Raw genomic sequence first — 21,988 nt, 5'->3', positions numbered from 1 at the left:
GGATGTAGGTCCTTGCCTTTCATGACTTTGAATATTTCTTTCCAGCCCTTTCTTGCCTGTAAGGTTTCTTTGGAGAAATCAGCTGATAGTCTAATGGGAATTCCTTTGTAGGTAGCTGTCTCCTTTACTCTTGCTGCTTTTAAGAGTCTCTCCTTATCTTTAATTTTGGGTAATGTACTCATGATGTGCCTTGGTATGTTCTTCCTTGGGTCCAACCTCTTTGGGACTCTCTGAGCTTCCTGGACTTCATGGACTTACTGGAAGTCTATTTCCTTGGCCAGATTGGGGAAGTTCTCCTTCATTATTTCTTCAAGTAAGTTTTCCATTTTGTCTTCTTCCTGCTCTCCTTTTGGCACCCCTGTGATTTGGATGTTGGAATGTCTAGAGTTGTCCCAGAAGTTCCTAAGTCTCTTCTCCTTTTTTTGAATTTTTGTTTTCTTCATTCTGTTGCAGTTGAATGTTTATCTCTTTCTTCTGCTCCAAATTAGTGATTTGAGTCCCAGTTTCCTTCCCTTTACTGTTGATTCCCTGTATATTTTTCTTTATTTCACTTTGCATAGCCTTCACTTTTTCCTCTATTTTTATGACCATAGTCAACCATTTCTGTGAGCATCCCGGTTACCAGTGTTTTGAACTCTGCATCTGATAGGTTGGCTGTCTCTTTATCACTTAGTTTTATTTTTTCTTGAGTTTTGATCTGTTCTTTCATTTCGGTCATATTTCTTTGTCTCGGTGCTCCTGTTATGTTGTAAGGAGTGGAGCCTTAGGTCAGGGCAACCCACAGTGGCTGTGTTGTGGCGCTGTATGTGGGGCAGGGGCCAGAGAGGGAACAATGCCGCTTGCTTGGCTCTCCGCTGGCATTCAGTCACTTCCTCCACTACTCACAAGCAAACAGGGTCCTTTTGGTGCTGATTCCCAGGTGGGTGGGTTTAATGTATGTTCTGGGACCCGGTGGACCTCTCCAGCAAACTCTCCTGTGAGTCTGGGCGTTTCTCCTGCCACCACAACCCCCACAAGTTTTTATCTCCAGAGGTTTTAGTTTTCCGCACTGGAACCCTGGGTTGCACGGTCTGTCTCGGTCCCCAGTGGTTTCTCCGTTTACCCGCATGCAAATATGGGACCTCCTGGCCCTCCAGCTGCTGTCTTTCTGTTGAGTCCTCTCTGCCACAGTCGCCCAGCTCCACGCCTCCTAACGGTCTGGATGAATGTTTCTTTTTTAGCTCTTTTATTGTCAGACTTTGATACAGTTTGATTTTCTGGCAGTTGTGGTGGTTTTTTATTTTTAAATTTGCTGTTGTCCTTCTTTTAGCTGTGCGAGGAGGCAACGTGTATCTACCTACACTTCCATCTTGGCTGGAAGTCAATGCTAATGTGTCTTGAAACAAATGTATTCTTCACTTGTTTTAATATTAAGTCTTCAGAAATATACACTTAAGTGAAATAAAGTGGTTTATGTACACATGAAACCAGACTTAGGTGTCATGGTCAGGTAATTTTACATGTGATTTAAAGTATTAAATTACAGTCAAATGTTTATAGCCGCCAACTATTATAATACTCACAAACAGCTTAAAGCCCGATTTTAGTCCTTGGTATCAGTTGGCGTGCTTCTTGGTGAATATAAATGAAAGGTAAATCTCCACTATTGAATGACTCTAGTAATGATCATCATTATTCACTGCTGGTGAAATTTATAACGGATGGATCTAGTTGGACAGTACCTGAATTTGTCAACAGTTATTCCACCTCAATTTGGTATTTTGACAAATTTCAAAGATGCATCAGTGCAATAAATAACTGTGTGCCTACCCTTCATTTATATTTACAAGTTGTTTATATTTTGCCCCATTTGTTTATCTTTTTATGTATGTATGTATATTTTTCTCCTCAAATATACAAGAAAAAATTTTAGACATTGCCACATGATAGTCAGTTTGAAATATTTAAAACATCCTGTACAAGCACTGTACAGTTATCTCACTCAGGCAATTTGTTGATGAAACAATGTATTCTAAATATATATTCCATATTCATAGTTCCTTATTTGTCCCATGAAGTCCTATATAGTTATTTTTCCCACATCTAGTAATATCCAACCTGGAATCATGCACAGCAGTTAGTTACCTTGTTATTTTAAAATCCTTTAATCTAGAGAAGTTCCCAGCTTGCCTATTTTAATTTTTCAGGGTGCTGACATTTTGAAAAATTAAGGGAAGTTACTTTGCATTGAAATCCTCGGTTTGGATTTACTTGTCTTTTCATGATCTAAATAATCTATCCATTAAAAAAAAAAAGAATGCTTCACGATTGGAAATGTTTGAACATATACAAAGATAGGGAAAACAATATAATGTATCTAGCATACATGTTTTCCAGGTTCACCAATTATAAGTAAGACAAAATTTGCCATGCACCGATAATTCAGAGTTCTAGAAGTAAATCCTAGACTTTGATTATTTCACCTGGAAATATTTTCATATTCATCTCTAAAAAGCACTGTTTAAAAAACAACCCCCCCCCCCCCCCCCCCCAAAAAAATAACCACAATGCCAAACAACTATCTTAACCTCCAAAAAGGAAACAGTATTCCCAATGGAATTATATCACATCACCTTCAAATATTCCTGCCCAAAAATCTGTACTTTAGTCTGATTAACTGTCGATCCGCTTAGCAGTTGACTAGAAATAGAGGTGAGAGGAACAGATTAAACACAGTGGAGATGCAGTCGGGAAAATCAAGAGTGGGGGGTTTCTATAGAAGAAATGACATAAAAATAATAACATAAAGGAAAGGGTAAATCTAGGTTTAAGAAGACTTATATAAGACACACGTCAAATATAAAGTATAATCCTTTGGCAGATACTGATTTGCACAAACCATTTTGAAAAGAAGCAGGACAGTTTGGGAAATTTGAATGCTGATTGGTTATTTGGTGCTATAAAAGGAATTATGTAGTTTTTAATCTGTGACAGTGGCTTTGCAGTTACAGTTGTTAAAAGTTCTTATGCATTAGAGGTAAATACTGAAACATTTATGCATGAAATGATATCTGTGGTTTGATTCACAATGTGGAGATTGGCCCCGAGTTGGTCATTGTTGAAACTGGGTGATGGATGCTTGGTGGTTCAGTATGCTCTTCTCTCTGCCATTATACATTTTAGAAATTTTACAAAATGGAAAGATTTTTTTTTGATGGTCAAGGTTAGTGGTAGGTCTGTTTTTGAATTTGTAATGTATGTAAGAAATAATGTTTATTATTACAATCAGGTTTTCCCTAATATTAGTCTCCTTTATTAGAATAACAATGATGTATAGTATTGTGGGTTTTTTTTAAAGACTTACTTTTTCATTTTTATCACTTTTTTTTTTAAGGTAATGAGCATGGTGTCAGGATTTGCCCCATTAATTTCTGCAGGTATCTTTTCAGCCACTCTTTCCTCTGCATTAGCATCCCTTGTGAGTGCTCCCAAAATATTTCAGGTAAGCATTTTAACATTACATGCTTTATTAAAGGGGAGTTTAAAGCAATGTCTTTACTCTGGGATTATAAATATTTTTAAATTATTTGCTTTTGTCAATCCCATGTGTATATATTATATACACACACACACATCAAGACTGGAGTATATAATTTTATACACATGAATATGAATACATATATTTATGTAAACATTTATGTATTTACATAATGTCAGAGTATAGTCCTTGAATTGTTTTTCTGGAAGTACTGATGAATTTTTGCTTTATTTATACATACTCTGTTAGTATAAATTTTCAGTGTCTCACAAGGAATAAAGAGTGTGGTCCAAGACCATAAATCAGAATTAAAGTATCTTACTTCCACAGCATGATGCCGACCTAAATGTTTTATTTTTACAAATATTTGAATGCCTATTATGTGCTACACAGTGTGTTAGGTACTCAGAGTATAACGATGAATAAGATATTATCTCCTTTTAATGAGCATTAAATGAACAGTTGATACTGAATAGAAAATATTTTTATTACTAAATCAAATCAATGAAATGTTGATTTTGCAGCTTTGTTCTTAATGTAGTTGTAGATGATTAGTACAGTAAAGATGTAGGATATATTTCTTAAAACAGTTTCAGTATTTTAACAAAAATGATTAAGTTCTGTAATTAGGATTTTTATCTGCTTTAAGTGTAGCATTTGGACTTATTTTTAAAAGTAGGTCACACCTCCATCATACTTCCCAAGCTTCCAAATGTCTTCTATTTCTGTGCCTGCTTTTCTGATTCTTTCTTCATAAAAGAATTTCAGCCTGGGGGCGGGGTAAGGTGGACAAAAACTTCTGGTATTCTAAACCCTTTCTGATTCTTGTGATGTTTGAATCTTCTTTACAGTTTGTAGATGAAGCAGTGTGAAACAGGGGAAAGAGGCAAAAGATTTAGAAACAGGGGTTTCATTCCTGATTAACCTGTTGTAACTATAAGCAAAGTTGTATGCCTGGTTTTGAAATGTTTCATTTATTTTATTGTTCCCATTTCTTCATTAGGCTCTATGTAAAGACAACATCTACCCAGCTTTCCAGATGTTTGCTAAAGGTTATGGGAAAAATAATGAACCGCTTCGTGGTTACATCTTAACATTCTTAATTGCACTTGGATTCATCTTAATTGGTTAGTCAAATAAATGGTGTGCTATTGGAGATTTTGATGCATTTATATTAGCTCTAAACATTGAATTATTAAAGAATAAACAATGTTACTTTGCATACTATACTAAGCTTCTTTCCAATCAAATGAATGTTTAAGGAATATTGCAAATAATAGCACACAATACATATTTTCTAAAATTATTACCATCATTAAGTCCCAACTAGGGTTAGAAAGAACTCTTATGTTCTTGTCCCTAAAACAAATATAGTAATAGCATAAAGAAGGGGATTTCAGAGTCTTTCCCCTGAAAGTAGGGCCTCTACTGATCTGCTTTTTGGCACTTTATCTCTGACTACTGTGAGCTAATGGGTATTACACTTTTATTAAAAGTCTGATTCATTAAAAGTGTGGAAACTAACTCTCATGTAATGTTAGGTGTATGTATTAGGTATAGTTGCTTTTTGAGAACAAGTTGGCAATATTTAGTAAAGTTTCCCATAATCCAGCAATTCTCTTTAGGGGTATGTACCCTGTAGAAACTTGCATATGTGCCCATATACAGTAATATTTTTAGTATTACTAATTATAATAGTCAAAAATGGAAGCAACCTGAATACCTAAACCTATCAAAGGAAGAATGAAACTGCATAATAATATTCAGCAATAAAAAAAGAATGAACTCGGTTTTCATGTATCAGTAAGGATGAACTTCAAATATAATCAATGTAAAATCACATTGCAGAATGATACATATGATATTATTTATGTAACTTCTAAAAAAAAAAAACCCCAAAATGATACTACCTAATGCCGACTGACTATATATATGCATGTATTAAAACTATATGGCATTAGAAAAATAATACACCAACTTTGAAAAGTGATGTATACAAGGGGTTTTAACTACTCATAACGTTTGATTTCTGAAAAGTACATGAAGTATATATGGCAAAATATATTTATTAAATCTGGATGGTTGATATAGGAGTAGCATTACACTATTACCTAAAGGTTTGAATAATTCATAATTTTGAAAAGTTAAAAATGTGTTTATATGTCAGTAAATATACCTTGTTTCTTTTGCAGCTGAACTGAATGTTATTGCTCCAATTATCTCTAACTTCTTCCTTGCATCCTATGCATTGATCAATTTTTCGGTATTTCATGCATCGCTTGCAAAATCTCCAGGTGATTTTTCATTTTAAAAAAGTTTTTAAAATGTAGTAGTGTCTTTGATTTTAGAGGAAATAAAATTTGAGTGCATTTTTTAAAATGGTGTGCATGGGATTTGCTCATAAAAATCTCAGTCTTTCTTTATAGTTGAGTCAGATTAAGTGAGTCTTCAAAGATCTCTTTATCATGAAGTTTACTGGTAATACTTAGTTTTTTTGTTTTGTTTTGTTTTCATCATTTAAGATAGCATTACTCCCAAATTCTGACCAGAACTGTGAAGTAATTATTTTACTTTTTTGTGTGTTTTTATTGCTTATTTAGCTGCTTTCTCTTTCAGTTGCAAGAACATTATGATACAGTTAACCTGTCCATAAATATATTTTTAAAGATTTTATTTATTTTTAGACAGGGGAAGGGAGGGGGAGAGGGAGAGAAACATCAGGGTGTGGTTGCCTCTTGTGCACCCCTACTGGAGGAGACCTGGCCCGCAACCCAGGCATGTACCCTGATTGGGAATCCAACCTGGCAACCTTTTGGTTCACAGGCCGGCACTCAGTCTACTGAGCCACACCGGCCAGGACAGGAAATATTTTTAACACAATGAGTTCTGTGGAGTTCTAATATAAAGGGAGGTCATTATCAACTGAGAATACTTTTGTTATGGGATTTTTGTTATAAACCATGACACCAGTTGGGCATCAGGGAAAGAAATGAAGGAACAAAAGCACTGTTCCTTTTAGGGATCTAAAAATCTCTCAGAATAGGAAAGAATAATGTATGGAAACCTAGAAAACAAATATCTTAGTTTCAGATTTTCTTAATTTTTTTCAAATTTAAGAATAAATTTTAGAGGTGGGTGTGGCTCTACAAGGGCAATAGCACAAGGGATCTTTGTGTTGGACTGTTCTTTAATCTGAATGTATTAGTACCAATATCTTAGTTGTGATATTATAGTATCATTTTAGAAGACATTATAATTGGGGGAAACAAGGTAAAAAGTACCTGAAATCTACTATTTCTTATATACAACTCTGTGTGAATTTGTAATTATCTCAAAATTAAAAGTTTAATTTTTAAAATACTATAAATTTTATTGAAATGATTTAAAAATAATAGGTTTGCCTAGGGAACTACCTATGAATGGACATTTTAAAACACTGTCTTCAACATTTTTTAGAGTGAAGCTTAATTCATAAATATTTCACCAAACGGGAAGATATATTTCTATAGTTAATTTTTTTTAGTAAATACGTCACTTTTTAACAATTCTTAAGAACGTTTTGTTGAAACTTTTATATTGATTAGAATATGGATATTTCTCATACTAAAAATCAGGAAAGAAAGCCATCACACTACTAAGGACTCAATTTAAACTTCTTTTTATAAAAACCTTATCTAGATTTTAGAGTTAACTAGGGTAGGATGACTTACCGTTTTTTTGGTAAAGAGTTTATTGGATACGGAGCTAGTAAGATAGAATAATATGGAAGTAAATAAATGTACCCTTTTTATGGCCATCAAGAACCATGAAATTTAATTGTGATTAGTAATGGTCTATGACATTACTGTTTTATATTAGCCTTATACTTACTATTTAAAGCCCTCTCTGTGTAGCAGCCACAAAAAAATTTATTTTATGCATACATATGTACTATTGCCTACAGCAGATGAGGGATATGACTTTGATTTATCTATGTTACTTGTTATTGTTAGGATGGCGTCCCGCATTCAAATACTACAATATGTGGATATCACTTATTGGAGCAATTCTGTGTTGCATAGTGATGTTTGTCATTAATTGGTGGGCTGCGCTGCTGACATATGTGATAGTCCTTGGGCTGTATATTTACGTTACCTACAAGAAACCAGGTCAGTAGCCTTTTCTATTTAGTATTTCAAGCTAGAAACATCTAGAAATGTTTTGCTACTTTTCATATCTAAGCATCATCTTTTATATATTTAAAAGGTACTCTGTGTAAAACTTCAAATATTTTATTTCCAAATATATGTAGTTTCAATAAAACAATCATGATGTTTTATTCTGTGGAATTCCATTTTTACCCATAAATTAAATTTAATCCTATGTGTAGCCTATTTGTAGAAAGATAACAAATTTGTGTATTTAACATTCTGTTGCACTCAATAGGCTTTAAAATTATTCTCTGAAAGGATTAGATTTGTAGTACCGTAGTAACTGTTAGCTTAGTAAGCGTATGTATGTGTATTACCGTAGTCTTAGTGCCTATTGTAATATGTACAATGGAATTCACAAAATACTAGAAGACACAGTATCCCCCCACTAGCCTACTGTGTGGCAGGGAAGACTGGACAAGCATGTTTTAACTGGGAAAGAGTCAGAGATTACCTAGAATGTGTCTTATTGATAACTCTTGGTATACCATCACATAAGATGATGATACTAAAATATATTAGGATTGGTCCACTCTTCACTATGGTAACCTGTGACACAGAAGAAAGATCCAGTGGTACAGGTTTGAAAAGTTTTGGCCCAATAGAACAGATCAGGGAGAGATTGCAAGAGTAGTTGCAGTGTAGGCATTTAAAACAGTGAGGAAACATTTTGTAGTTCTAATACTACATGTTGAAGTTTTGGATTAGAGTGACGGCTTTAGAAATGAAATGGACAAAGAAGATATTATTTTAACCATCTTAGAAGTCATCATTTCTGTAATATGCCTATTGAGTCTCCAAAGTAACAAGTGCCTAAAGTGATCATTTCTATCCAGGCTGTTTGTTCAATAAGGCAAAAAAAAAAAAAAAAAAAAAAAAATTGACTATTCAAATAACTTAAAACTGTTGAGTACTATATATAGGATTTCTCAACATTTGGAGAGCTGTCTCTTTCCCTTTTAACCTTTGGCTATATAAACAATGATTTAAAAATGTTTCCTTTCTTTATGAAAGACTCTTGAATTGCACACATGGCATGTCTGCAGCCCTGTCATCTCAGTTTTTTCTAAATTGTACTTTTTCTTTAAGTGCAGTTAAAGTTCATATTAGCATTGTCTTAATGTTGCGCTATGTACCTGAACTATTGAAAGTTCCCACTATAATAGTTTATCTTAGCAACTGACTTTGTAAATGTGTGAGCATTGTTACCTTCTCTTTGTGTCTCAAACTGGTTATTGATTGGTTGTTAACATTGGTGTTCTGTGTAACACTCTCTGCCCACAGATGTGAACTGGGGATCCTCCACGCAAGCCCTGACTTACCTGACTGCACTGCAGCATTCCATTCGTCTTTCTGGAGTGGAAGACCATGTGAAAAACTTTAGGTAAGTGATAAGGTAACACAGAAACATTTTGTCTTAAGTGGCAATCAGTTATTTACTTGTTCACATGCTGACATTTCATAAAAAGTTCTCTAAAAGCATAGAATATTATTTTTTGTTTTCATTGAACTTGGGCAGTTTATTCAAGGACAAGGTTGAGGTTCTTAGTTATCAAATTTTACTAAGAGATAAATTATGATCTACCTTACAAAAATGTGAATGTTTCAGGGGTCTCATCTGAAGACTTTTAAATGGTAAGAACCATCACGTAAACAGTGCTTTCTCTCCGTGGCCATTGAAGTCATATAACACTCTATAAGTATGAAACCTGTAAGATTTTGACATACCATATTTTGTCATTTTTTTAAGGCACTGACCATTTTCATGTTAGTCACTTCTTTCTCACCATTGACGAACTGGAAACCAATTTCAAGAATAGAGTCAATGCCTTAGAATATAAAGTATTTATTATTATTTTTCTCAATAAATAACTATATTTTTATCTTAATAGTTTATTGATCAGTCATCAAATTTAAAAACTATTCCTTAATTTAACATGCTTCTAATAATTGATAAGAATCAATTTCTAAAGGCCCTATTGATATATACCTCTCTAAATCCAGAAATATTATTCCCTTACATATATTCTTAGAAGTTACAGATTATACTTAGTTAAAAGTAGGCTTGTCATTTTTTTAAAAAAGATCATTAGACGGTCATTCTCATATTGTTCACTTAAAGCCTGGCTGTGAACAGGTAATCTTCTGTAGTCATGAGTAATCACCTCTCATTCGCTTCTGCACAGTAAACACAGAAATATATTCCATGTATCTCAGTAAACCAAAAGGGAAAATGTTTTTTAAAGATACCCTGAAGAGGGGATAAGCACCAGAAAAGACTTGTTCTACCAAATTTTTCCCAGTAAGAAAAGTGTTTGTGTATTCTTTTTGTTACCTGTTTTGATCCACACATCCTCTTTTTCTTCAAATGAAAAGTCCCCAGAGACCACAGATCTGCAACTTTAGTGTCGAGAGAAATTGGGGGGAAAATTAAAAAAGGAATGAGAGCCCTGGGAGGAAGACTTTAATTTCAGTGCATTGTGGATAGTTGATGCTGAGTATGGTAGAAAATGGAAATCATTTCCTTTATGTAAAAAGTTGTATCCCAGAACTGAGAGCATATGTATCCAAGAGTCAGGGTTAATTTTCTATCAAACCTGTTGCTTTGGTTTATTATAATGATGGAAACATTTTTTAAAAATTATTTTGTCCCTATAAGGCTTTTAACATTTTCATCAGAATTACATATTAACATAGAAAGGAAAACAGGTTTGTCACTAAAATCAGTATTTTCCCAACTTCTCATACTCATATTTCTTTCATACTACAGGCAACCACTTTCAACACTTATTTCATATTCCTAAACAACATCCTTGTCTTGCTATACTTTTGGTTTTTAATTTTAGGCTTTATCTGTTGATATCTTTCATCCACATGCACTTACCACACATACTCACCCCTCCCTTTACCTCATCCTCCCAAAATATTTTAATGCCATTATTTTGATTAGATCATACTTGGTATTTTTTTTATAACTAAACATGATTCAGAACTAAGTCATGTGGTAAATTATGACTGCTTTTTCTTTCAGGTGTGGCTTTTATTGTTTTCTCTGGAGTCAATTTTTTTTTCTTGTTCAACTTTTTATCACTATCACCGCCTTCACTAAACTTGCTGAAAGATTTTGTTTCCTTCACTTTGTAGTTGCTATTTCCTTGAAGTGTCTTTCTCACTGTTTCCCGTTTCTTTAATTTGTGTTCTTAGATTTAGCCTTGTCTTAAGTATCTGTGATCCTTGGCCAGGGACATTCTACATCGGTAGGTAGGGCTTGTCAGTGAGGTCCTTAATGTAGACTAATGTGGCCTTGGTGGTTCTTTGAGAAATTTACCATATTTTGCCGTGTATAATGTGCTCCTGTGTATAGTGTGCACCCACGTTTTTGGCCCAAACTTTGAGGGAAAAAAATCTCTCATTTTAATTTCTCAATTCATATTTTATTTACATTTAGAAACAAAACTGATTATTGTATTCCAGGGTATTATTTTGCATACGTATATCATTATTGCTTTCTGGAGCTACACTTTTAATGCATAAGCATAAATAAAAAAATTTAAAACATTCATATAGATACAAAATTAGTACTACCCATTGTATAATGTGCATCCTTATTTTTCTCTCAAAAATTTGGACAAAAAAGGTGCACATTATACACTGCAAAATACGGTAAGTTATTTTAAAGGCTTTCTTTTTTGGTCTGATTAGATTTCTCAGAAAAGAATCTTTTAATCTTCTGCTTGTCGCTAAACTCCTGGCTACCAGAGTTCTGAGAGCAAAGTGGGAAAGGAGCTCGGAGATCTCTGCATACAGCTTATGAATGTCCTCCTCACTTCCCAATTTACAATATTGTGTCTGCCCTCAGCTGTTGCTGGTGGCTCCCAGACCAGTGGCCGTCTCTAACAAATAAGTCCTGGCCTAATAGCGTTGGAAAAGGACAGGGACAGTTGCCCATCAGAGTGATGGTAATAATTTGGGTTTGTGTAGTTGCTTCTTATGAAAACTGTAAACCAGTTCTTATTCTAGTTTCTTCAACACATTGCCCTGAACACTTCTAATTGCATATACTGCCTTTAACTCCTAGGCATTTTGGGTTATTTTTTAGGTGTAAAATCAGGTAGCTTCACAGATTTCTCTTATGCTCATTTAGGATTTAACCTTTTTCTGGTTTATAAAATCTTGTATTGCTCGTCCACCTCTTTTCTAGCTTTTAATATTTCAGTGCTATTGTATCCTGTTGTAAATATTCTTTATATTTCTGTGGTTTTCCATCATATGGAAATTTTTGCAGAAGGAGTAAAAATGAAGGCAGCTGGTCATACTTTGTCATTGTTAACTCAAAGTCATCCCTAGTATATTTTGCACCATACTTTTTTTGGTATGATAAAACTATACCAAATTATGTATGCCTTTGTGCTATGTTTACTATTTAGTAAAGACGGGGACTACAAATTAATTTCCCATAGTAATAGGCTATGTTGAGTATTGGTTAAAGTACCATAACAAAAAACTGAAAAAATACAGTGGCTGAATAAGAGACATCGGTGTTATGTGGTATTCAAGAGATGGATGGGTGGTTCTTGGCATATTTGCTGCACCTGGTCACTCAGGTTCCACATTCCTTGTATCTTCTTAGTCTGCAATCATTCCCTGGGAGGTGTTTTTATCCATGTGGTCAATGTCATGACCACATCCATGGGAAAGGAAAGGAAGATTTGGAGGATGGCCAGCTTCCTTATTAAAGGACATGACCTGGAAATAGGAATATCATGTGGGCTGTAAATCAGTTCTAGAGCTATTTTTAGCTGCTGGGAAGGCTAGTAAATGTAATCTGTAGCTGAGGAGCCAGTGTAACCTGCTAAAGCTCAGATAGGGATAGTGGACTTGCATTAGCAGCCTGGGCCATAGAGGAGCATTTCACATTTGATTGCCCCAAAGCGTTTCAGACAGAATTGGTCGTTCAGATAGCTTGCTAAAATTATGAATGCTAGTATATTTTCCAGTCTTTATTCAGGTTTTCATGCTTATTTTATAAGAAACTACCCTAACAATTAATTTAGTGATTAAGGCAGAATTTTTCGTCTATTTGCTCTTTGTTATTTTGCTTTAGTTATATAAATTCTTATTTTAAAGAAGTTTTGCTTATCTGTTTGAACTTGTACAATGAATACCTGAATATTTTTTCATCAAAGACTGATTTCCTTTTGTAGTCAGGGAAAATAAATGTGAAAGTCATGACCTTGTCTTGTGTTTGCAAAGACATTTTAATTCAATTTTGTCTCTCATCAGAATTAATTAGATTTAAAACTTTTAGTTCAAATAGAAGCCTTAGATGGCTTTTCTTAACCATAGGTAGTTTTTACTCATAAGACAACAGTCATAAAAATTAAGCTAGATTAGAGCAGGCTAATATTACAAAGTATAAGTAGTTAGGATGTGATTAAACTAAGGAGGACAGTAACCTGTTTTAGTAAGGCCATGCTGCCAGGAAGTTTTGTGAACCTTGTGAAAGAACTGGAATATTTATTACTTTTAGAAGAAGAAAAGTTGTTACATATTTTTAAATCAACATGTTCATTTCTTTCTGTAATACCGACCAGAATCTTGATGTATAATATTTCTTATTACTTTTGAAGAATATTTGGCATAACGTTTGTTCCAAGAAGTTTCCGTTTTTGCATTTCTCATGTATCAAGAGACCCAGGTTAAAAGTCATCTTTTATGAGACTCCTGTGGCCTGTGTTTTGAGGACAATTCCACAAATGAGATTCTAGCATAATAATATATTCTTAGAGAAACTACTTCAAATCATGTCCATGCTACCAAAAACCTGCACTCTAATGTTATTTTTCTGTTTAATCTTAAATTAGGCCACAGTGTCTTGTTATGACAGGTGCTCCAAACTCACGCCCAGCTTTACTTCATCTTGTTCATGATTTCACAAAAAATGTTGGCTTGATGATCTGTGGTCATGTACACATGGTAAGTGTTTGTTTTGTTTTCTATATTAAACATTCTTCACTCTGTGTATATAATTTATATTATGTGGGGCTTTCTAGATCTGAAATAATTTGGAAAGGTAAGCAAATCTGTTGAGTTTTTTTAAAGGTAGCTTATTTTCGTCAAATTACTTTTGCCAATAAACTGTCTTATTATCTTATTTCTAAAAGGATACTGGAATTTGAAGCCTTGTTTATTTATTTTTAGTAGATTTTAGCAAACTGTATCACTCATATAGAATGGTTTGGCTAAGGAAAGTAGCTTCTTGGATAACTAAGGAGCCTAAATGAAATTCCATATGTGTTTTTTCTTACTGATATTTCTTAAAAAGTCCTGTGAACACTACGAATGTTTACTTACCAGAAAAAAAAGTTTGGAGGAGGTAGACAAATCATGGTAAATACCTAGTATTCAGTATGTAAAAAGAGTGGAACAAATGTTGAATTTCCAAGTTCAAACACTTCTGGTTATCCATGAATTTTTGTTTTAACCACGAGTAAAAGGAAATATTAAAAATAGTGGTAACTTTTATCCAAAAGTAGTTTTCTGTTTTTTTTGGCATCTTGGCTATTGAAAACAGTCACTAGATGATAGATCACCTGTTCTGCACAAGAAATTGGGGTATTTGTCAGCTTAGTTTTTTTCCCCAAGCTCTATTGTTCATCTTGTTTTGGTGCTAAAGATGTGTATTGTATGCCCATGATTCACCCCTGCTACAGCTGCTCTCTACTTAAATAGTAGCAAAGTCAGTGCCATGTTTTATGTGTCTGTGTGCGGTGGTGGAAGGTCACATGGAAGCACTGATCCTATTTGCAACCTGTGGAGTTTTCTTGTTCGTCTCCAAGTTCATTAATTCATGTTGGAATCTTGAGCACAAGAAATTCCAAATGGGGCATTTTTTCTACTAGGGAAGATAAATTGTATTTTTTCTTATTCATGTGTAATTAGAGTATACTCTTAAACTTATTTTTAGATTTTTCTGCTTTATACATTTGTGTATAATACATTTTATATGTTGCTTACAAGGATCGAATAGAATTGCAAGTTGAAACTCATTTCCTTTATTCTGTTCTTTCATTGTATAACAGAAGTATGAAGAAAAAATGCATTTATACTATATAGCTCATTTTAATTTTCAGTGATATTTCAAGGTTACCGAAAATTAGTAAGGCAGACATTTGAAACAAACAAATCTGAGGAACTTTTTGTGGAAAAACAGAAGGCTCTTTTTCTCTACATGATCTCTTCTCCAGATTTAATAATTTCTAATTGCATTCATTTAATACTGAAAACTTCTTGTTTTTCAGTCTGTGTTTCTTTGTTTTATCCCTTCTATGGGCACCCCCTATGTGCCTTAACTATCCCATCAACTCTATCTTTTCATAATTTTAAGTAATAGAAAGAATTCACTGACATGAAAATGAAATGCTGTTAGTATACTTCTCTTCTGACCCCTAATATTTAGGCTCCCTGTTTAAGCCAATATAATACCAAGATATTTATAATTGTGGAAGAGATTACCTTTGAATTAAAGATATTATTATTTTTACCTTTAAGGGGCCTCGAAGACAAGCCATGAAAGAGATGTCCATCGATCAAGCTAAATATCAGCGATGGCTTATTAAAAACAAAATGAAAGCTTTTTATGCTCCAGTACATGCAGATGACTTGAGAGAAGGGGCACAGTATTTGATGCAGGTGATTCCTAATGCCTTTCAAATGACAACATTTTAGTTTTTTTGTAAACTTTTAAAAACTTTTATTTAGGTTTCATTCTTCATATTAATACAAATGGTAAATCTTTTTAAATTAAAGTAAACTACTAAGATGTGTATAATTTGAGAGTTAAAGGGACTATAGAAACAGTGTGCTTTTGGCTAACTGACAAACCTATTAGCCTATTTCTCTAACCTCATTGGTTTTTTTTTGTTTGTTTTTGGTAGGAGTGTTAAGTAATGGTAGCCCCTATTTAGTTTTTTTTTTTTTTTTCCAAAATTCTAGTTCTTTATTGTATTACTCACTATTTATTAACTAGTGCTAAATATAGACTTCTATTTCAGTTTTGTATAGTAGCCAGCTTGCAGGATTTGGATTCAGCTGTAGGTTTAAATGCTAGCACTGCCACTTTCTTAGTTACAGATTTTGGATAGAGCAAGTTAGGAAACTTCTCTGAAACTCCGTTTACTCAGTCCTAAAGGTTGTGGGAAGAAAATAAAGAAATGGGTTGATACGGTGTTTGCCAACAGATTTTTATAGGAACCCCTTTTTTCAAAAGAACCTCTCTCACTGTGTTGATTGTGGCTCTGCTTTGTTAAAGCAGAGGAGTGGGGCTCAGAGGACTGTCATCTGAGCCCTTTCTCTTTTGTGTTTCTTAACACATGACAAACACAGGTTTAAGAACAGCCTGGGCAATCCTCAGAAATAACAAGGGGTGAGAGTGGCGTTGCTTTTGCAGATAAAAGGCTTTATTATAAGGCTGTAGTGATTAAGACGTGGTATTGAAGTAGCAGTGTAGCAAACAGAAGATAGAGCCACCCATTTAGGAAATTTAGTATTTGACAGAGATGCATTGAAAGAATGAGCTGGGACAATTGATTATCCATATGAAAAAATAATATAACTGATCCTCACAAAGACCTGTATGGAAGGCAATTTTTTTAAACTTTTAGAAGAAAATATAAGGGAGAATTTTTTTTTTTTTTTTAATGAGACACAAAAAGTTAAATTATGAAAAAGAGATCACTTATTTTTTAGGTAAAATTCAGTGCTTTTGTGCTTGTAAAGAAAACATGAAAACGAAAAAGGAAGCCACACACCTAAAGAAGATAACATGTTACCAGCAAAAACCATGGTTCCAATACATAAAGAAATACTACAATATAAATTAATAAGAGAAAAAGGGAGCAAGAGATGTAAAGAGGAAGCCTAAATAATAGAAGTAAAAATTAAAACTGCAATATAGTTTTATTCCATACCCATCCGATTGACCAAAATTAAGCAAGCCAATACTAACTGTTGAAAATTGTGTAGAGCAATTGGAAGTCTTTGAACTGCATAGTAATGTAGACTGGACAGTCATTTCAGACAGCAACTTGGCAATATCCTGCAAATTTGAAAGAGTAGATATCCCAGGACATTCCTTTCATAAGTGTGTACTGTAGAGAAAACTTGACATGTGAAAAACTCTATCTGAAACTTCATACCAATATTATCTGTGATAGTGAAAAAAAATGGAAGAAACTTCAACAACCATCAATTGCAAAGTTGAAAATTGTGGTATAATAATGCAGTGGAATTCTACATAATGGTGAAAGGATACACACACACATATCAACAGGAATAAACTTTGAAAACTGTTAATTAAAAATCACAAGTTAAAAGAATATGAACAATTTCAAGATACAAATTTTTTAATATGTTAATTTAAAATGTATGTGTATGCGTATCTATCAGGGGCGTCCAACCTTTTCGCATCTCTGAGCCACACTGGAAGAAGATGTGTCTTGGGCCACACATTAAATACATTCCAACATGTAATCACAAAAAAAATCTCATAATGTTTTAAGTAAATTTACGATTTTGTGTTGGATTGCATTCATAGCCATCCTGAGCCACAATAATAGAGTCCTTGATGTGTGTTTGTAATGTTTATCTTCTTAAAGTAGGCGGTCAGTACATCATTATTTATTTACTTCTGTTTGTGAAATACTTAAATATTTCAAGTAGACTGTGACTGCTAATAATAAAGTTGGTTCTAGTGGGTAAATACTGCTTTCATACAATTCATAGGAACATTTTAATAACTACTTGATATAATAAATTTTATGAAGGAAAATATTTCCTTAGAGCAATGATTCTTAAACTCCATTACGCATGAGAATCATCTTGTAGACGTGTTAAAATACAGACTGCTAGGCCCAGCCTTTGAGATGATTTCAGGAGGTATGGGGTAAGGCCCGAGAATTAGCATTTCTAATAAATTGCCATGTGATGCTCTTGCTGCTGGTCCAGTCCAGGCACAAAACACTGATATTTCATTTCCACTTAGAGGAAATATCTAGGATAAGCAAGTTTTTAGAGACCAAAGGAGATTCAGTGTTATCAGGATCTGGAGGGACATGAGAATGAGTAATTATCACTTAATGGTTACAGAATTGCTGATGAGAGTTTTTGAAAGAGGTAGTGGGATGGGTTGTACAACACTGTGGATGTAATTAATGCCAGAAATGAGTTGTACATTTAAAAATGCTAAGTGGCAAAACATTTTATTTTTTTACTGCAATAATTAAAAAAGTGCACACAGCGTTGGGAATAGAATTTTAAAATCATACAAAAGAAATGGTTCATTGGCTTTTGGACATTTTTCTTAGCATATTGAATTGCAACTCTTGATGTGGCTGCCACTCTTGATTGATGGAACAGTTGAGGAAGGAAATTAGCTGAATTTCAGCAGAAACTTTTTCATGATCGGTAAAAAGAATTTAAAATAGTGTTGATGTGATTCAGAACTGCATTTGGACTTTCTTTCTTTTTAAAGGAAGGGGGAGAGAGAAAGAGTTACTGTCTTTGCTGTTCCACGTATTTATGCATTCATTGGTGGTTTCTTATGTGTTCCCTGACTAGGGATCAAACCTACAACCTTGGCGTATTGGGGTGACACTGTAACCAACTAAGCTACCTGGCCAGGGCCTGCATTTGGACCTTTGCTTCTAGGTTCTAATGGCTGTTATCAAAATACATAACTCAGAATACTACTGCATTATTATGATTTTTATCAAAGATTAAGTGTATCTTTACAGTTGTATTTTTTTTCCTGTATTTTTAGGCTGCTGGTCTTGGGCGTATGAAACCAAACACACTTGTTCTTGGATTTAAGAAAGATTGGTTGCAAGCAGATATGAGGGAAGTGGATATGTATATAAACCTATTTCAGTAAGTATACTTTTTTTAATTCAATAACTTGGTTCAGAAAATGTTAATTTTGGAAGGTTGCACTGATTTTTGAAGCCTGTTTTCTATATAGTCTCTTCCGCCGAAAGCATAGCAATGAATAGAATCATACATGGTTATCTGGGTTTGAATTGATGATCTATTAACAAAAAGTTTTGACGGATCATTTTGTCTCTTTATACACACGAGCATTCGCATACATATGCACATATACACACCCATTTACTCTGTACTCTGGCTTCCCATCTAAGCTAGTAAGCTCTTCACATCCCTGCAGCCCCTGCTAAGCACAGTCCCTGAATGTTGTCAGGCCCATCACCACCTTCTAAGCTATGCTGCTGTGATAATATCTGGTGCCGAGGAATGCATTTCATCACTGCTGCCAACCTCAGAGTTTAGGTTTGTTCACCTCTCAAACTAATTTTGCAGTTAATCATGTGGCTCATCTATTAAGTTACTCACATTTCTTTTTTTAAATGTACTTGTATGTTTTGCTTGTCTGCCCCTTGAAGTGTAAGTCCTGAGTTTATTACTTATTTTCAGTGCTGTTTCCAATGATCTTGAGCAGAAGGCTGTTTTCATTTATATCATTTTAACTTCCCTCTTAATGCATTTTCTAGTGGATTTTTTTTCTACTTTTGTTACTTTGTCTTTCTGATTTTACTCAGTTCATGTTATTTATTTTTCTTACTGGAACTCCTCTTGTATCTATAAAGCACATAATTATTTGCCTATGTCACCTGTAATAGTTTTGTCTTCATAGCTGCCTTAAAACAACTTGAAGAAGTAGCCAGAGCTCATACTTTTACTTTTTAAAAAATCTCTATTGATTAGTAAAGTATATGAGAAGTAAGATTTCCCAAGTACTTGTTAAATGCTTTTAGTGAAATTAAAGCATTGCTGGTTTGTCATATGTTGTGACTACTCTTTGGGTTTGGGTTTGGGTTTATTACTTTTTTGTAAACAAGGATTACCCTACATTAAGCTTGTTGTCAGTGGAAAAACCTGAAGTTTTGCAATTTGAAAATCTTTTAGTAGATTTGAGGAGAAGTTGGGTTTACATGATTTATAGTATTTTTTAAAATTTTTAAATCATGTTTATTCTATTAAAGTTGTCTCAATTTTCCCCCTTTAACCCCCTCCACCTATCCCACGATTTATAGTCTTAACAAAGGTTCTAGAATTGAAGTCTGATTTTAGAGCTGTGTACTATGATTTAATGTATATTATCATTAATCATATAATTAATCATATTACATTATATTGTGTAATCAATTACACAATATGTATAATGTATATTATAATGTCTGTGGGGATACTCCCATTTGCGATTTAAAAAAATTAAAAGGGCATATGAATACATGTTTGCAAATGCATATAAATCTTAGGACTACTTCTTAAACTAGTTTTATAAAAATTTTTTAGTTACTTAAAATACTTTTCTGCCCCAGACTGGATTGAGCACCAGCCTGCAAACTGAAAGGTCGCTGGTTTGATACCTTGTCAGGGCACATGCCTAGGTGGCAGGCCAGGTCCCCTGCTGGGGGTGTGAGACACGCAACCTGTCAATGTGTCTCTCATACATAGATGTTCTCTCCTGCTCTCCCCCCCTCTCTAAAAATAAACAAATAAAATCTTTTTTTTTTTTTTTAATACCCTTTCTCCTTTCGGAAACGATCCCTTCATACTGTACAATTTGCTCTCATTCTCAGTAAAATCAGTCTTCTTTGTTTTTATGTATTTCTCTTGGCTTTAGGAGTACAAGTTTAAATATGGTAGAATTCCTAAAAGTCGTTTTTCCATGGTTTTAGCTTGTTTCTGATAGGATAAAAATAGTTATTGTTTTAAACAGCTTCTGTAGATAGTCTATCAGTACTATATATACGTAAATAGTTTTTAACGGTATTAAAGAAAGGAGAAAAGAAATGGTATAGGATTTGAAACTAAAATGGCTCTCACCATAATTTTTAAAGCATACTACAGAATCAGACATTTAAAGCTGGAAGTAATTTTAGAGATCATCAATTATTACCTTCAATTTATAGAGGAGGGGACAAATTTTTGTGAATTTTTTTTTTCTTTTTCTTTTTTCTATTTTAGTGATGCCTTTGACATACAATATGGAGTAGTGGTTATCCGCCTAAAAGAAGGTCTGGATATATCTCATCTTCAAGGACAAGGTAAATCTTTTTTGAAATAAGTTTTTCATTGTCAAAATATAAATTACTTTGTTAGAAAATTATATAGATTGGGTTGGCCAAAAAAAGTCCATATGGTTTTTTCCATAAAAAAAGACACACTTTAATTTTCACCAATAACTTGATTCATTTCAATATTCGAGTACGTTGGTTATCTCCCACGTGGTATAATGTTGATTATTCTTAGTTAATGTCTTGATTTGATTGCTGTCAGCCTCAACTGGTCTGCCAAACCATGAAGCCTCATCTAGCAAAAAGTCTCCAGCAAGAAACTTTGCAAACCACTTTTGACACATTCAGTCAGTCACAGCACCTTCTCAACACACTGCACAAACTTTCTGCATTTCAGTTTTTACCTTTCTTGAAATAATAAAGGATAAGATGCTGAAAATAATTGTGTATTTTCTACCATCTTCAATATTAAAATGGCTACACAAAAATTCACCAATTTTGATACGTATTTTTTTTAATGCATGCTGATATGAGAGCTGTCACAATATAATCTAACAAAGTTGTTTTGAGTGACTTTAAAGACATCTAAGCACTCTAGTAAGCGCTCCATCTTAATGGAAAAAAAGAAATGAACTTTCTGGCCAACCCAGTAATTCCTACAAGTCCTTCAATAATTTTAATAGTTACCATCTATTGTGTTATGTAACTTGTTCTACGGCATTTTAAGATCAGATATGTTTGGCTCTGCCAAAGTTTGTGTTTTCTCTTTGTACTAACTTGAATGATGGCTAGTGATTAGAGAATAAAATTCAGTATACATCATAAGTTTAAGAGAAATAAACATTAGTAATGATTATAAATTGGCCAAATTTGTAAAAATACATAAATAAAACAGAGGAAAAATTTTTAATGAACGCTCATTAGACATTTTTATGTTTATGAAAGTCATGCTTTTTAGATAGGGGCATATTAACAGTGAAAAATTGAACTTCATGATATCATGTACTCTGTCACCAGAAAAGACCCTAGAAATCATTTTAAAAACATTTTAAAATAATAAAGATTTACAAGAAGTTGTAAAAATAGTACAGAGAGGTCCTGTGTACCCTTCTTTCAGTATCCCCCAGTGGTAATATCAAACATATCTGTAGTTTTATATGTGCACATGTGTGTGCTTCTGTGCTGTT

General features: G+C 33.7%; 1 protein-coding gene across 3 annotated transcripts in view; it reads left to right on the top strand.

Moving 5' to 3' along the window:
• The window catches only part of SLC12A2 (solute carrier family 12 member 2), a 93,019-nt gene that overhangs the window by 54,874 nt on the left and 16,157 nt on the right, over positions 1–21,988 (top strand). For all 3 annotated transcript variants that reach the window (XM_054589868.1, XM_054589867.1, XM_054589869.1), the window contains exons 11-19: positions 3,374–3,481; positions 4,521–4,644; positions 5,710–5,811; positions 7,510–7,665; positions 8,992–9,091; positions 13,572–13,683; positions 15,259–15,399; positions 18,527–18,633; positions 20,752–20,831. In XM_054589868.1, coding sequence (XP_054445843.1) covers positions 3,374–3,481; positions 4,521–4,644; positions 5,710–5,811; positions 7,510–7,665; positions 8,992–9,091; positions 13,572–13,683; positions 15,259–15,399; positions 18,527–18,633; positions 20,752–20,831 — 1,030 coding nt within the window. The remainder of the gene's footprint in view (positions 1–3,373; positions 3,482–4,520; positions 4,645–5,709; positions 5,812–7,509; positions 7,666–8,991; positions 9,092–13,571; positions 13,684–15,258; positions 15,400–18,526; positions 18,634–20,751; positions 20,832–21,988) is intronic.

Source organism: Pteronotus mesoamericanus, unplaced genomic scaffold (assembly GCF_021234165.1).
Source record: "Pteronotus mesoamericanus isolate MK-2021 breed Mesoamerican mustached bat unplaced genomic scaffold, CSHL_Meso_final scaffold_167, whole genome shotgun sequence".
NCBI classification, from domain to species: domain Eukaryota; kingdom Metazoa; phylum Chordata; class Mammalia; order Chiroptera; family Mormoopidae; genus Pteronotus; species Pteronotus mesoamericanus.
This window is presented reverse-complemented; position numbering and strand designations above follow the sequence as displayed.